Below are 17971 nucleotides of genomic sequence, written 5' to 3' on the forward strand. Positions count from 1 at the left end.
TGACTATTTGCAGAATAAATCTCTGAGAAGGAAATGAGAAAGCTAGTAAATCTAAAGTTATATTTTTATGTAGAATTTAATCTCTATTCTTACAATTACTGGACCACAAGGACAACAAGATTCAAAATTGAAGCACTGTTTTAAGCAAATGACATTCTTTTTGAAGCAGATCGATTTTGTAATACCGCACGCATTTAAACAAAAGCTCACAGTTTAAAAAACAAAAGGGAGGGAAATACAATAGAAGTGCAAACCTGACTTATCTCTAATATTTTCTTTTCAAACCTACGCTACTCGAGTATCTTCAACTAATTATTCCATTTTATTGATAGCATTTTTCCCAAGAGAAGTTATTTAAAAAGTTTAACCCCTGAGCAAGTCATGGTTTCTCCTGCCTTTGAAAGTGTCAAGTGCATTGATTATAACTGCAGGAAGTGTTACCTTCTACCCAGAGAATCTCACCCTGCACAATCTTAAACACTGTCTCTCTCCCAAAACGGCTTTGATTCAGCAATTCAGACTGCTTCAGCTGATATTAAAGGCAGAAGCACCACAGAAAAGGGATCAGCAGTTAAAATGAAATACAAAGAGGAAAAAGCCCAGATCTTGGATATAGTACCACAAAGCCTGAGAAAAGCAGATTTGAAAAAGACATCAGAGTGACTAAAAAAAGAACAACATGACAGAAATTAAATAAGATTTTTATGTTCTCCTTCTATGCATTTAAACTCATCTCAACCTCTATTGAAATTCTGATCATACCCAAACCCCAAGGCTTTTGACATACTTTCAAAAATCCACACCCCTTCTTACTCTTTTTTAAGTCTCAAGAATCTCTGTTGGGTATCCAACAAGTTGAACGGGGGAGAAAGGGTGGTAGTGGTGGAAAGGGAGAATATCCATATACACATGATAAAAAGGCTATTTAAACTCATATTAAACTTTTTTCTTAAAATGATGGTGACTATTTCAAATAGTCACTGTGTGTTCTTAACCCCATACTTAGCCAATTAAAAACTGCTGAAATAGTCTGGGGGGAGAAAAAAGTATTTTCCAGCCATATTTATCCAAATACCTGTATCCTGAACAGTGATTTTCTTAGGTCAGTGACAAAGTAAGAATAAACTAACACAAGGTGCTACAAGGCTCTAAAACATGACAGCCAGGACAATAAAGGAAGACAAAGCTATCTGTAAGTATCTCTACATTATCAAATTATGTAGCACAGAAAACTGTAAGAATGTAATACACACAATTAATACAACAATGGTAACATGTATCTTTGCACTAATTCCAAAGGGATTTTCAGAACTGCAAGTGGGGTTTTTTTCCAGTTCAGTCATGACAGGGCCAGAAGGTAATGATACATCTGCCATGATGCAACAAGCAGACCTGTCTTCTGTCAAGAGTTGAAATCATAAAGGAATAAGCTGTCGTTAGCAACCCCTCTCCAAACAGTAGAGCTGTCATCTCATTGTTTTCCTCTGCTGGTATGGGGGCTGGTGTGGGCTTATATACCCTGTCAGTTCAGTATTAGTCTAAGCTTTTAACCTTTTCTTGAATTTCTGACAATATTTTAACTCCTACACATCTTATCACATATTGCTATGTATTTTGTGATCAATTAATATTGTTTTCAACTATGTAAATTTTCCTTCTATCTGCTTGGTGATTAGTATGTTAGAGATTATCAATTCCTCATAAAATGCTATTGAAGGAATCAAATATACTGCTTTTAAAATTTTCTGTCTGGAGTATGGTGGATTTTAAGCCAATTATATGAGACAAATTATTTATAATACACTGTAATTTGTGTTTATGTTTTTAGAAAGATCTCAAAAGGTCATCCAATCACTTATAACTTTTCTTAGTATAATCACCACAAAAGTAGGACTTCTAAATACAAGTTTCCCCTGCTAAGAAGGACTTTACAAGCAGTGTTAGTTCTGTGGTTTAACAGAATGAATAAAACCAAATACATATACCAGAGTCAGAAAAGCAGTATTTGAAAACATACAATATACAATAAAACAATATAGCAAATTATTGCCCATTTCAGTGAAAGTCCATGGTTCAGTAATATATTAGAATACCCAAATAAGATTGTGATTGCTCTGGCACTGTAGTTGACTATTAATAAATAAATGAGGTATTTTAACATCTTTCTGCAACAATATACTTACAAGACATAAAAGGTGTATAAATAGTAGTATTCTATGGCAGAACAGTAATTGCAGTGAAATGTCAGCTATTCTTTTTTTTCCAGAAAGCGTCACTTACCCATCTTATTGAAACTATGCTAAGTATGTGCAAACTATAAGAGAGAACAAAGAGGATGCTTGTCTAACAAGATATTCTGTGAGTAAAAGTGAGATTGAAAAGTTTTTTAGCAAGAATTTTTGTTAGTGTAGTTTAAACAAAGCATAATTTCTGGGCAATGATATGTAAATATCCACTGTTGAAACTGACTGATTTTTACAAAATAGAAAGACAAAATACATAATAGTATGTGTACTATTTTGACTACTAAAGTAGTAGTCTACTAAGACTACTAAATTACACAAAAGTTATTACTTTTGTGTAATTTAAGACTACTAAATCACACAGAAGTTATGGTGGGGAAATTTACTGCTGTTACACTGAATGACTTTGTTGTTTCATTCAACTGGCTAACACAACTAATGACATCTTACTGTATGCTGAGGAAAGTAATAACCCTCACCAACTCTTAGTAAATATTGCCAACCTGACAGTTTTGTACAAATTAATAATATCAAGTGTTTAAATCCAATATTATCATCAAAAATCTTTTTAAGAACAGAAATTGTAAAAAAAAAATTAAGAGTAAGATAAACACAACAGAAAACTGAAGCCGAAAATCATATTTTATCAGTCATTAAAGAAATATTCCACAGCAAATATCCATCTAATGCAAACCTTCTGTTTGTTTGTTTGTTCATGCAAAGCCAGGTTTTCAGGTGCTGCTGAATTCCTTCTGAAAAACTAGCCCAGGTTCTTTGAAGAACCTATTTGCCTGGCCTGTGTCAAATATTAATTCTCCTTTAAATAATAATAAAAATATCTAAGACACCTTAATATTCTTGGAAGGTTTTTAAAATTTTATTGTTTTTTAAATCAATAAGTGACAGTTGCTGTGGTTGAATTTTATTAGCATCCCTGGGACCACAGCTGTCTTAGGTAACAAATGTACTGTATTTACAAAGACACAGAAAACATCCAACAGTTTCTTTTTAGTCGTGCAGTAAGTTGATGTCTTCTTTAATCCCTAGAGGAGAGGTATCAAAGATAAAAGTACTCCACAATTCTTCACAATGTCCAAACCAAGATAAGCTCAGCTCCTGTTTCCCCAAGGAACAAATTTCCTCTATAAGTACATCAACTCCAACTTATCCTTCTCCAACACAGGGAACATGGCAGCCCCTCAACTGCCACTATGAAACCAGGAATGTAAATCCTTAATTCTCAACTCCTCAAGTAAATGTCCTCATCACTGAATTGAAGAATTTACCTCTGTCTCACCATATTCTCCTGGTGCTGCTTCTGTTATTGGATGTATGAGTGATCTGATAAGAGTCTGATTGTACCGACAGTGGACAAACCATTTAGGCAAAATATAAAAGAGACAGACTAAAATTACTCTTCCAATCTACACTTTATTTATTCATTTGTTTACTTCATTTACTTTTTAAATAATAAAAAAAGAAGTGCAATGTCTTCAGTGCAGAATTCTCATCATCAGTGGAATACTCCCTCATTCCCAGAGGAGGGACTTGAAGTGCAGTCTCTCACACATCAGACTAGTGCTTCTGTCAAAAATCAGTATTTTCCACCGCAGAAAGTTTCAGCAGAAAATTTCTATTTTAACACAATAACAAATCTATGCAATTGTTTTGTACTGTATTATAGGAAATTGCCAGCTTTTCAGCTTAAAAACATCTTTATAATAAGTATTTATTTTATTTTAATTAAGCTTTTGTTAGTCTTACTGCTTTATTATTAGATTTGTCTTTTTCATACTTGTTTTTCTAAAATAGGCTTTGTCTTACAATGTTTTAATGTAGTTACACAGATCTGCTTCTCAATTGTATACACTTTTCTCCCTCCGCCATTTCCTACAATCTGTTCTCTGTCTAGTTGTTTATTTGTTCTCTTCTTTCATATTTCAACAGCTCTTCTACACTACCAAGTTTGAATATTCAGATTAACACAATAACATTACGTCTTCAGATGAACCCTTGTCAACTTCTCCCAACACCTCTTTCATAAAAGATCGAATCTACACGACAGAGCTTGATGTAAAACACGGAAGCAGAAGCACTACCCACAGGAAACACAGAGATTAAAATCAGAAGTACATTTCTAGCTACTTGAATTTTCACCAGGATATTTCTCCTTGAATCTTTTCTTTACAATTTGTAACAGCCCCAAAATAATAGAAGCATGATAAATTTTAAGCCTGTACATTGCTCCCTTATTCCATACATGCTCTAAGAGAAAAGCAGGATTTCTTCATTCTTTTTTCCTCAAGCATTGTATCATAGAGAAATAGTTTCTACTCCTTCCTTAACTTCCTGCTTAGAAGTATCAGTTCATCCTGCTCAATCCACTGCTCATTGATTACTTCAGCTGTTGCATCTCTGTTTTCAGTTTTTCCAAGAAATTGACTGAAAAGAGAAGTGAGAGAAAAGCAGTAGAGAAAAAGATATGGTTTTGGCCTTCTTAAAGGTTTTTTTTTTTGTTTGTCTGTTTGGTTCATTTTAAGAAAAGCAGATATTTCTGAACTAGTTCCTGCACAAAAGACATTTAAACACTACTTTTCCGATTTTTAATTTTCATTTCTCAAACTAAAACCTAGTCTTCAGCAAACGTTTTAAGATGCCTAAAAGGCTGCATGTATTTAAAACTCACAACAGATCAGTGGAATTTTCAAATCCTAGATACCATTATCCACTTGAAATTCACATAATTCTATTAGAAAAAAAATTCCAATGTTCTCTTGTCATCAGCACTGTAATCTTATGCTTTGATAAGGTCTGCTGGTTTCATCCAAGGATGAGACCTCTCCTTAGAAGAAACACAGAAAGATCAAGGAAATTAATTCCTTACTTCAAACTGGCTATGTTGCATGAGGAGTTACCACAGTTTTTATTCAGGCTGTTTATCGTCTAGGCTACCTAATTTCATTTCATTAGAGACAGAAATTGACATGATATCAGCATGTATATCTGTATTCTCTTTTTAGTCATAACCTAATGATTCTATATACCCTCAGTGAGATCCAACTTCCATAAAATAGCCTTATCTTGTCAGAAATACAACCGATTCCCACTACAGTGATTACAGGATACAAAAAAATAGCAACACACTTAATGGTGTAATTGATCAAAACACAATTGAATACAATTTAATCTTCATTTTGCATGAAAAAAAATCATTGCAAATAGTATGTGTTCTAAACATGTAGTATATTTACCAGAATTTTAAGATGCACAAAAAGAGAGAGTGTGTTTTATAGCACAGCTGAAATTACTGAACTAAAGAAAGTTAATAATTTAAAAACCATATTAAGAGAAAAAACTCAAAGATAAGAACACAAAGTTGGATGCCCCAATGTGATCTAGTGACTACATTTCTTTAAAGATACTTTCTCATAAAATGTTTGTGGCTTTCTTCCAGTGTTTTTCTTAAGAAGCATTAAAAATGCAGAAATAAATAATCTGGTTTTAAGTATAATAACCATTTGAGAGAACAGAGGTCTGGTATCTGTCACCCTAGCACAATCACTGCACAAAATAAATAAAAATACAAAAACAGCAAAAGGAAGTATAACTCTCCTGTACTAGAAATACCCTTAAAAGTTAGCTGTTAATTTAGGGTTAGGATCTCAGTTTTAAATACTCAGTCTCTCGAGTTACCCAAGACAGTAACAATCTCTAGGAAAGAACAAAAATGCAAGCATGTAAGCTCTGCTACAAAAATTTAAGTAGCTATAGCTATTTGGATTTTTTGGGAAAGGTTTTGGAACCTATACTGGACCTACCATAGACTTATACTCTCCTTAGTAATCTTAAACTACTTTTTGTTCTGTCTCTGAGTCTTGATTTAAAATTAATAAAAACCTTTATGTTAGAAGAAGGTAAGCCTCACTTCCACAAGTCTACATTTCTTTTTCACACAGTGTCCTCTGGTACTTTGATAATGGGTAATACAAACAAAAAATAACGTAGTGGCCCCTAATATTTTATACGTTTTCTTCCTTCCCGTCATTGAAAAAAAAGAAAAAAAAAAAGAGCCATTTTCTAGACTGTATACTTTAAAGACAGCTGCAAAAAAATTAAACTTCATTTAGCAAAATGTGAAACAATTACAGTGACAACACTGATATTTAGAGTAGTACATTAGCTTAACTTGGTAAATATAATAGAAATAATGAGTCTTAAATAGGCTCTTCTAACGTTTACTACAGGAAATATCACTTAGGTGGGAGGGTGTAAGTGATGAATCACATCTACAAAGTTCCAATGTTAAAAACATAACACTAATTGTCCATTGTCTCTCAAACCGATGTAAATGTAACAAAATACTGTCCATAAAACATGTAAATGTTTTCTACTGTCAAGTATTGATAAGTAGTACTGAATCAGAATGAAACAGCATTCAGAACAAAACTGAAGATTGTGCCTCTAATAAATTCAGTACGAGCCTAGCAAAAAAACCTGCTGTTATCATGAAAGCTCATGTTATCATGAGATTACAACAGACATTAAGTGAGAATATGTAGAAACTTAATGAATTATGAAAGAAAACACTTCATAAATTTCTGTAGTGCCTCCTATTGCATCTCATCAACTGCTAAGGGCTCTTGTCACATTATCTGCCATATTAAACTATATGGCAGTGCCACCAGTGTAAGACAGAAACTTGGTTCCACTAGAAAACACTTCCAATAAAAACCAAACAAGTATTCCCATCAAAAATAAAATTATCAGATAGTAAAATACAAAATACTGATTAAAAAGTTGAAACGTCACAGATTTACAGTTCTTCATACACAGGTATGCAGACACATCCACATGCACACACAACCTTACATATACATTCACTTTTACTTACCCCAATAGCTCTCTTTATATACGGTATCTGTGTGCCACTGTCCAGATCTTCATTAATTATAAGTCTCCTAGCCCACTGACCGGCTCTGACAACACCATTACCATGAATTAGGACCAGGAGCTTGTCAGGATTTATTAGTGCATCTTCACTCATAAAGATAAAGCTCTTTGGTTCACTCTCAGTTGCATCAACCTGCAAATACAGACAATAAGAATTTTAATGCATTAACAAAAAATCTTTAAAAGGACATCTGCAGTTATAAAGTTATCTAACACATTGATATAAAAACATTCACAGTTTAACAACTATTTGAATGCATGTTACAAGGACTAATGTCTGCCCAGTACTAAATAAAAATAAAGCAACAGCTAGTATTTGTGCAATATAACTTTGAAACATAAAAACATACAGCATTTTAGAACAGCAACCCAAGATAAAATTAAAACAAAAACAGGGTAAAAAGTGTGCTGAAGTTTTGAAACATCAGTTGTGTACAGAAATTTACTGGAAAGAAAGGAAGTTCGTAAATGAACAATTGAGAGTGGGTAGGGGAAGGGATCAAGTAATTTCTCACTTCTGATATGCCTGAAGCAACAATAAAATTCTTACATAATAATAAAAAAAAAAATCCCAGAGAGTTCCAAATCAGCCACCTCAATATAAATACCCAATCACCCAAGTAGGACCCAGTATTGTAAATTTGTCTACTATAAATCTAATAGGATAGGCCTAATAAAATATAGAAATCCAATTTGGGTCTAATAATAGCTTCATTAAGAGTCCTGCACCTGGGTCAATGCTTAGCTACTTTGCCATAGGAACAGACCAACAATCAGCTTCGATATTCAGTAAATCATAACCTAATACCACATTTTGTCTTTAAGAGAGTAAAGCAACCTTTTGTTCAATAAATACTGAAGTTTTTACACTTAGTTTAGCAAGCCTGTCTCAAGACAAAAGAACTGTGTTGGTGTGAATATCATAAGGGCAAAAAAAATCTCATGTCTACTCATTCTTCCCTTTCTACCATAAGAATACATGGAAAAGGAAGAACAAAACAGGCAAATCTCCCCATCCTACTGTACTCCACACCCCTCCACCCCTAACTGTACAGCTAACTGTACATCTGCTAGAACCATGCTCCGCCAAAGTGAAGTAAGGTAGATCAGGATATGATCTTTATGTTGAGAAAGAAGGAATGGCTAATTGGATTATGTTAATTTTTTCTCATACATGGGTACATACTCCTAACCACCCTGAACATCAGAAAAATTAATTCTGCATGAATCTCCAGACTTTTTTTTAAAGCAAGTCCTACCAAATACTTTTTTAATGAAGTCAATGAGTCTTCTTGAACAAAAGGAATTTCCAAGAAGAATATCTCTCTTCAGTAGCTGCCATACCACCGAAGACCTTATTCCCCGCTCAAAAATGAAGTAACATCTCACGTGCGTCAGTTTGCACTTTCTGCACTGGGAAATAAGACTCACTTTCTCTCACACGTTGTGTGAACACAGAAAATATGGTAAAGAATATGTTCTATTGAAAAACGTTTAGAATATGTAAGTACAACAAGTGCTATACTTGGGGCCACAGTCAGATCATGCTCCTGCTTCTGAAATAGCAGTACTGATATCCTAAAAGGTAACACGGATTAGGTAAAAAATCAGCCAACACAATCTCAGACAGTACTTGGCAAGGTGTAATTGACTTTTACACATAAACTCAATACTTGCAACACCATAATTAGGGAAAAACACTGTGAATTTGCATTTCAGACAAACGTATAACTAGGGTGTATGTTTTAGTATTTATAAAATAAATTCTTGTGCAGTATATAGGAAATACTAGCACTTAGTAATCATATGCATATGACTGCATATATAGATATATAGACATATATAGATGATATAACTAGTTCACACTTCTGCAAGTAAGTTAATTTTAACAGCTAAGAATATCTACCAAGCTCATAAAAAAATAACTCTTCATTATTTTCCCCAAATTAATCACATTTGGAAACTTTTTGTCAAGCTAATTTATGTTCAAACACTACTAATTTAGTAGATCCAGCTTTCAGTAAACAATGCACATAATGGTCACTCCTGTGCACCATCTTATTTTATTAACAAATCAACACAGAATACCATTTAAAGCTGAACATACTGAGACCGCATAAAATAATTTCTATTTATTAGCCACTTGCTCTTCCAGACCTACTCAAGGACACTGATTTCCAGTTCTTTATTTAAATTCAAATTGAATAAATCCAATAAAATGTTTTTTTAGTTTAATTTAACAATTTCTTTCAACTGTTATTCACATGTAAGAACAATCTTCCAATAATCTGTACCTAGGCATGTCAAACCAAAGTTATGCTGATAATTTACTGCTTGAAATGACTGTTTAAAGTTTAATTTTCTTCTTCTTGGATTTTTTTACCAATGCACAACACTACCTTAAGGTTCATGAACGTAGTGTGAGCTCTCTACAGATATTATGACATTCTTAAGATTTTCAAACACTAAATTTCTTTTTCCATATGACTTCTGTCTCAAATGAATTATCACCTAATAAAGAAGTACCAGTCTAGAGAGTATTTCAGAAGCATACCAGTTAGTATTTTGCACAGCTGCTTTCAATATATAGAGTAAAAACAAACTACACTTGAAGTCTAATCTTATTGACATCCTCAATAATACACTGACATTGACTCAGTTTTTCAGTTCTTAGCCATTACTAACCCAAGACGTATGAGACCTGATTAGGCTCTAGGAGTCTTTTATTTTGTATACTGAAAGTTTTTAAGATTGAACACTAAAAAGGAAAAAAAAAATCTACTAATATTTTTCTTATTCCAGTTAAGAAACACAATAAAAATTACAAGCCTACAGCCTATAAAGAAGTGAAATAGGTATAAACTGTAACTGGAGGAAACAACATGGCAAATAAATGGAATTGAAACCGAAAAGACTCAGTAAGATTGTGAGAATTGTGAGCAGCTGTTGGAGAGAGAAAACTGCTCATTTGCTTCACAAGATGAGAAAGTCTTCTGTTGTGTGTTTCTACATAAAGCTGGTTAACTCACTTCTGTTACAGTCTTCATAATACTGAAAATCCTGATTTAGTATTTTTCAAAACTATAAAACGGAGTTGATAAATATTACAGGCAGCTAATTAACACATGACCATTACCCGCTAACTTTACAAACCCAAAATCAGTGGAAATTTTATAAACAAGTACCGACTTTACTTGGGTAACAAAACTGACAAAAGGAATAGTTCTTGGCTGTCAAGTAGATGGAGAGAACTACTGAATGAAGTTTTACCTATTGAAGTGAAAGAAGAAAGCATTGATGACTTAGAATATTCTGCGAAGTGAGACCTTTCAGTGCCCTTGTCAATAAAATGTGTCCTGGTTTCAGCTATGATAGAGTTAATTTCTTCTCAGTAGCTGTTACAGTGCTGTGCTTTGGATTCAGAATTCATATTGTTGTTGATAACACACTGATGTTTCGTTTTTTGCTAAGTCATGTTTACCCTATGTCAAGGACTTCTTTTCTTGTCTCATGCTCTGCCAAGGAGGAGGTTCTGAAAAGAAACTGGGAGGGAGAACAGCTGGGTCAGGTGACCCAAACTGGCCAAAGGGATATTCCACACCATATAAAGTCATGCCCAGTATATAAATAGGGGGGGAGTTACCCAGAAGGGGGGCTGATCTGGGTTTGGGAAGGGGGGGAGGTGTGTCAGAGGGTGGTGAGCAATGGTATTGCGCATCACTTGTTTTTTTCTTTTTATTATCATTATTATAATTTACCATTATGAATGTATTTTACCTTTTTTCCAATTATTGAACTGTTCTTATCTCAACCTGGATTCTCCTCCCCATTCCACCATGATGGGGGGGAAAAAGGGAGGCTGAGCGAGCAGCTGTGTGGGGCCTAATTTCTAGCTGGGCTTAAACGAAGACAACATGTTAGTAATTATTTAAACTTCCATCTCAGGCTTTTCCAGAAGCCATTAGAGGTGCATTTAGTTCAGAAGCACACTCTATTTGTCATCGATAGCTGAAGAAGAGTAAAGATCAATCACTTGATGCCATTAAAACTAAAGAAATACAAATACTTCATCTGGATAAAAAAACTGCAGTCTTCTTTATAATCTTAACATAACCTTCAATGGAGCACAAAATGAAAAATTTAAAAGTAGTAGCTGAATGGCTTCTCTCTGAACATGCGACTCTTCGTTAAAATTTTCAAGTCCAGTAGTATATGTTGAACAATAACAGAAGTATAATATTTTACAGTAACAATAATGCAATACGGATCTCAGCCTTCCTGTGTAGGAAAAAATATTCAGAATCATGTTTTGTCAAAGATGCTGGAATAATAAAATAACAGGCAAGCTTTCCTGACTTGCCAACTGGTCTGATTTTCATATCTGAACAGAATTTATTAATTTTTTGTATCCAAAACTTCAAGTGCCACCTGAGAGAGCAAAATAAAGACAGTAAGTTGGACTTTGCACACAAGGTTGAAATTTAGAAAGATGAGAGAACATGAAATGCCATCATGCGAAATCTTTGAAGCATAGTGTTTGCACTCCCTATTAGAATCATACTGAAAAAAGGGCACTGCCCCTAACACAGTCCTGAAACACATTTCAAACATTCAAACATCATTACATTACCAAATTCATTATCAATTGGCAAAAAAAGGAAAGCCAATACACCAACTTACTGATGACGAGGTTAAAGAAGAAAATGTTTTTGTATTCACCTTTAAAATATTCATATAATAAGGTCATATATGTAAGAGCCATCTTGATCAGATCAAGGGTCCTGTTTCTGACAACTGTGTCCTAGTTAGAACAGCTGGGACCAGTCCATCACTGGATTGGTGTAACCCAAAACTGTGCATTCTATAGCCTTCCATGCCATTTCCCAGACACTGTTGTCAATAGACCATTTACACCCTCTGCCCAGAGCAGCCTGACTCCTCAGGCTACAAACTGGGTGTTAAGAGGCCTGTGAGATAGGAGGGTGTTCCTGTCCCCATATCCATTGTGGAACCCCCCGCCCTGAGGGAGGTACTGAGCATTCCTGCCTGAACTGGAGGATAGATAATCTTGGAGTCTTGGGACTTTTTTTAATCACTCGTGGGATCCAGAGGAAGACTGCAGATCACCGCTCTCAACCAGACTGCAACCACCACTCTCGACTGGACTGCAACAGCACTCTCACCAACAGGTTTTTCCCTCTCCTTTTACTTTGGACTCAGGGGGCCCAAACAGCGGCCCACTCTGTTCATGCCCCAGGGTGCTGGGTTATACATTTGGGTTTTGTGGGTTAAAACCAATTGTTTGTCTGTATGATCGTACTTACTGTATTATTTTATTAAATTGTTCTTCTGATTTATAATCTCTCTTTTGAGTTGGGTTCATTTCCCCTGCCGGTTTACCTTTAAACCAGCACAAACTGGCAGATTGCTTAGGGGAACAGTAAGACAACAAGGTGGTTACAGAGTGATTCTTCCCTGGTTTTGATAACCAGTAACTCTGGGATCTTGCGAGACAGAGTTTATATAACTGGACAAGTATGTACAATACTTCAAGGCACTTATCCCACCTTAATATTTTCAAATGGGTTTTTTTAATGCATTTATACTTTTCTCCATGATAGTATTCCATGACAGTGAGTTCCTCAATATAATGGGACATGTATGAAATAGTACTGTCTTTCTTTCTGCAGAGATCTCCTGCCTGATAATTTAAACTTGATGCCCCTTAGGTTCTCTATTATGAAAAAAAGCAAAAACCCATTCCCTATTCACCATCTCTATACCTTCCACAATTTTATAGATTTGTCATCTTCTTTCCTTGGTCATCTATTCTGCAAGCTGAAGAATCTTTATTTAATCTTTCTTTGCCCGAAAAGTATTTCATGCCTGTGATCAGCCTTGCAACCCTCCTCTGTATTTTTCTTTTTAATTCTTCATATCCTTTTTCATATGGTGTCCAGACCCCATGCAGTGTTCAAGATGAAGGCCCACGTAACAAGTGGAATGACTATGTTTTTCTGTTTTGTTCTTGATACCTCATAATTTCTAACATTCTATTTGCTTTGAGAGTTTTTGCCATTGACTGCCATTGAGCACTAACTGATGTTCTCAGAGAACTATTCACAATAAATCCAAGCTCTTTCCTGAGTTGTAATAGCTCATTTAGAGGTCAATGTTGTGTTTACAGAGTGAGTTATCTTTCCCATAATTTCACATCTACCAGAATTGAATCTCATGTCGTTTAATCATCTATTTATTTTGCATCATGAAATAATTCCCTAACTCATCATACTCAGCTTTAGTTTTAACTATCTCAAATAATTTTAGAAAAAAAATAGAAAAGTTTGTTAGCTTGTGTTAATTCCTTTTTTGCCCTTTTATTTACAACTATGTCAGACCTATGTCAGTAACAGATTAATTCATCTGTAAAATATGAACATTTTTTCCTCTTTTAACCAATTATTAACTCATAAGGGGACTCCCTTCACATATCCTTTTTTAAAAGCATTTGGTAAGTTTGTTGAAAGCTCATTGGTAATACATGTACTCTTTTATTGACAAGATTTTTCTTCTTCATGTGATCTCCAACTCCTTCAATGAATTCCAGTAGTTCTTTTAAAAAGAAACCTGTACTCGTTTTCCCCAATATATTATCATCATCATCATTATTATTATTACTATTATCTGATTTCAGCAGTAAGTTAAATACAAGTTGGTTATTCTGCAGCTTTATTTTTTGACTATTTGTAGAACTCTGGGCCAAAAAAAACCCCCTCATCCTGGAATTTCATTATTGTATGATATATTAATTTGTCCTAAGGTCTCCTCTATCGATATATCAAATTTTAGACAGTTGCTCAGAACTGTTTTAAAAAAAAAAAAAAAAAAGTTAAGTGTGGAAATTGGACACAGAATATTGGAAATAATCATGTTCATTTTTCTTGTTTGAGCTGAGCTTTCATTCTACCTGCAGTTCATTAGTATCAGCCTTATCATCTCTTTTTTATTATTAGCCTTTACAACTGTAACAAGCTCCTCAAATTTGGGTTTTGGTGAGCTTACTGTGATTTTATATGTAACTTGCCAACATTTTTAAACTCATCTATTTTCATGCTAAAAGTTGTCTTATTACTTCTATTAGTCTCCTTTATTAGTTTAAACTACGGGATTGTGTTGTTATTTGGAAACGTGTCAGTAGGGACTTAAAGCTAGCCTTTAGAGAGCTTTAATTTTTCAGCTTCTATACACATTGTCTAATTTTTCTCATTTTTGTACGTGTTGTCACAACTTGGTTTTGACTGTGTTGAGGGCTCACTATGCCATTAGTGAGGACCGGTGCTCACACCTTGTGCCAATTTTTCCACAATGCTCATAATCAGACATCTGAGATCTTACTTTGCTCCAAAATGCACTTAAACTATGACGCTTAACAGAAGTTAGAACTAATACACTTGAGAATAGCTTAAATGTACTACTGACAAGCTGTATCAGTGCTTACTACATAATTTATGAATATGAGTAAATTACAGATTAATTTGACAGCGGGAGCTAGACAGGGCCATTCCTCTCCCAAGACAAGAGGCAGATCTCCCAAGGCAGAGCCAGAGAGATGAGTCCCCACATATGTGACAAAGGTAATCGAAGTGTTGTAATACTTATTCCAAGTTTCTTCATCTTTATTTTCTGTAGCTAGTTGATCAGCCTTAGTACTGCATTACTTATACGCATATTCCTTATAATCCTTTTTAAAAAACAAAGGAAGTCCTATGGCCACAAAATTTAGGTACTTTTAAGCTTAGAAATGATAGCTTCCTGGTTTCACAGACAGAGTGTGACACGGCTTGAGGAAGTCTTTGGATACATTACCTGTCTGGTACATGGAAGTACTCCTTGAACCAAAACTTCCCCAACGACGAAAAGTACTTGTGCAAGGAAGCTGGAGATCATGACTAGCAGTGCACCAGGCAGACTGCCATGATGAACACAATCCTCTTGTCTGTCTACAGGGAAATGCTTTCTCAGACAGTCTTGGGTCTTGAGGCAGTCATGCAACGAGCAGGCTGCTTCCTCTTCAACTGCTACGCAAACCTCTTAGCTCGGCTCCTTCTGCCATGACCAGAAGACACTGAAAAAGCCCTTCTGGGTTTGGGCAGGTTACCAAAACGTTCCCTAAACAACACTTAGGGAATGGAAATGGGAATGGTGAAATGTTACTGAACTGCTGAAGCAAAGGACCTTTTCCTTTCTTTGCCTAAGTGGGTTTTCCTTGTCTGAATATGAAGGACTGGCGGAGAACAGTAATGCAAGAGGTTGTCAAGAGCATAAGAATCCTTTATGATGATGGAAAACTTACATAGTGTTGTCACACTACAGTCTCCCCTCTGCACTCTCCAGTACAGAATATAAAAATACCTGAACATCATAATATTGCTTCACATGTATTTACAAACACTCTGATATGCGGGGGAACAACACTTCATCTCTTCCAGGGATTGATCAAATATTTTTATTAAACAACATAATCATTTTATATTACATACTACAAGTTACTGAAAAAGTGTGTTTTAAATAACAACTTTGAGTAGTTTACTGAAATTAGTGTGAGTGTATTCCTGTGAAAAGACACGTTTGCTCTCTACATCCAGCTGCAGAGGTCTCAAAACATGCGCAAATACTTTTCAGAAAGCTTATGGCTCCCCTATCAAAACGACAATTTGAAAATTCTGGTATCCGGTAAGGCAAGGAAGGCTCAGCTGGAGAAATCAAACACATGAGAAGTGAGATGGAACCGTATCTCCAGATGCATGCACATGCAGAATGCGAAGGCAGTATCCTGAGACAATGCACTGCACAGAGCCCTGGCACAGCCTGTCTTTATCCGAATGCAGGGATTGCAGGCTATGCTGTGTACAAATCCAAACAAACAATGCCTTTGGAAAAATAAATTATACTTACTGGGAGAGTTACTTTCTTCAAGTGGCATTCCTTCTGCAGTAGTTCATAAACATATTTAGTAATGATCTGGAAGAAAAAAAAAGTGCCAAGAGATACTAAACCACTTACAATAATGACACATCCAAGCAGACAACTTAAAGGCTAGTTGGTTAAACTTCTAAGCACTTGTATATGTTTTGCCACTTTTCTGAATCCTTTATTTTATAACTAATTATAGAACTTGAAACTTTAGACAAAAAAATTCTCTCTGTCTCTCAGAAAAGGCTGCTCGCTAGTACAATGGAATTGTAACTCTACCTGTGAATCCATCACGGCTGTATGAATAATTAGGTGCCTCAAAACTAAGGTTTATAACCAATTAATATACATTCAGTAGTATAAGAAAGGCTCTCTTTTGTAAAGAAATACTTTTAAAGAATATTTTTCCATAAGCAGACTCTTGAAACCCTCTCCCCTGCAGGTTCACTTCATGAGTTATGTGGAGAGCAGATCTGTAGCCACCCTCAGCATAAATTACCTTGCCATTTGTACCCAGTGAACAGGGGAGGGATGGGTCAAAGGTTTCTAAACAGAAGAAAAACCCTGACTGATTCCCCACCATGGGAGAGTTTAAGTCTCTTGTCTCTGTGTAGGAATAAAATTGAAATTTAAGACCTGAAACATAAGAAATCTTTTCAAAGAGCAACCACTAAAAAAAAAGAAAAAATCAACCTAGTTGCAACAAAAGACTTGCCATCTCAAATATAACAAAGTTGTCCACAGTTCAATGTCTTGCCTAGAATCCAGGGAATTTTTTTTCTGTCTTTATGTAGTCCAAGAAAAATGGAGTTCCAGATGTAAGAACTTTCCAATTATTATTAATTTGGGAATTAAACCGAGGAACAAGCTAAAGTGCCTTGTCCATATGGGGCTGTAAAAATGGTTTGTAAGTAACTGCCTGGATTCTATTGGCTAAAAGAGTTTAAAAAAAAAAAAGAAAAAAAAAGGCAAATGAAAGAAGAAAAAAAAGGACTCATTAAGAGGGTCAAATGGTGCTTGCCTTCTCTTTAAAGCTTGGGAAACTGTATTTAAATTCCAGACAAGACAAGATCTAAGCCTCAAAATATTAATCTAGGAATATCTGGGTACAAACTCAGATGGTATTCTTTAGTCTAATCCCTCAAGGCCATCCATCTGAACCCATAGTACATTAGGCCCCAACAGAAACATCACTGTAACAAAGCTCTTAAGTGATGGCATCTTAAAAACACACTATGAACTAAGCAAGTAGGAGCCAAGGTACTATAAACTTCAATTTTAATTTTCCAAATGCACAATTACCAAAAAAAGTTTCAATGAAGTCCAAAAGTTTTTAGTCTGTAAATGTGAGCAAACACAGTGTGCAAACGTTCGGAACACGTTTGAACAAATCAGAGGTACTGATGAAAGCTAATTAAAAATGTTGGTATATGCCCCTACCTTCCTTTCACTAAACCCCAAAATCGATTATGATTATATGAATTCTTTGCCACCCTGCTCAAATATGTTTATTGATAAAATTATGTTCAAAAAACTTTATGGTTTTAAAGAACATCAGTCTTTCTGAACATTTTTATCTACAAGGAAACTACATTTGGAGAAGGAATTTAGCTGTGAGCGATGAGTTGATTTAAGACATGTTTATCCCCAAAGCAGTATGCTAGGATCATGCATAGAGTGTAATTTCACCTTCAGGGGCAAATTTTTTATGGTTCACCGAAATCAACTTCAGTGTAACGCCAACAAGTAAAGCAGTTAAGTTCCTGCAGTCTCAGATGCTGATGTTGTACAGACTTTAAAATGAG

At 35.0% G+C, this 17971-nt stretch overlaps 1 protein-coding gene across 1 annotated transcript in view; it reads right to left on the bottom strand.

Moving 5' to 3' along the window:
* ARB2A (ARB2 cotranscriptional regulator A) overlaps nt 1–17971 on the bottom strand; it is a 261570-nt gene that overhangs the window by 193938 nt on the left and 49661 nt on the right. Inside the window, exons 5-6 of the mRNA XM_064643232.1 lie at nt 16149–16214; nt 7135–7326 (exon numbers count right to left, since the gene is read on the bottom strand). Coding sequence (XP_064499302.1) covers nt 7135–7326; nt 16149–16214 — 258 coding nt within the window. The remainder of the gene's footprint in view (nt 1–7134; nt 7327–16148; nt 16215–17971) is intronic.

This window comes from Pseudopipra pipra, chromosome Z, assembly GCF_036250125.1.
Source record: "Pseudopipra pipra isolate bDixPip1 chromosome Z, bDixPip1.hap1, whole genome shotgun sequence".
Taxonomy (NCBI): domain Eukaryota; kingdom Metazoa; phylum Chordata; class Aves; order Passeriformes; family Pipridae; genus Pseudopipra; species Pseudopipra pipra.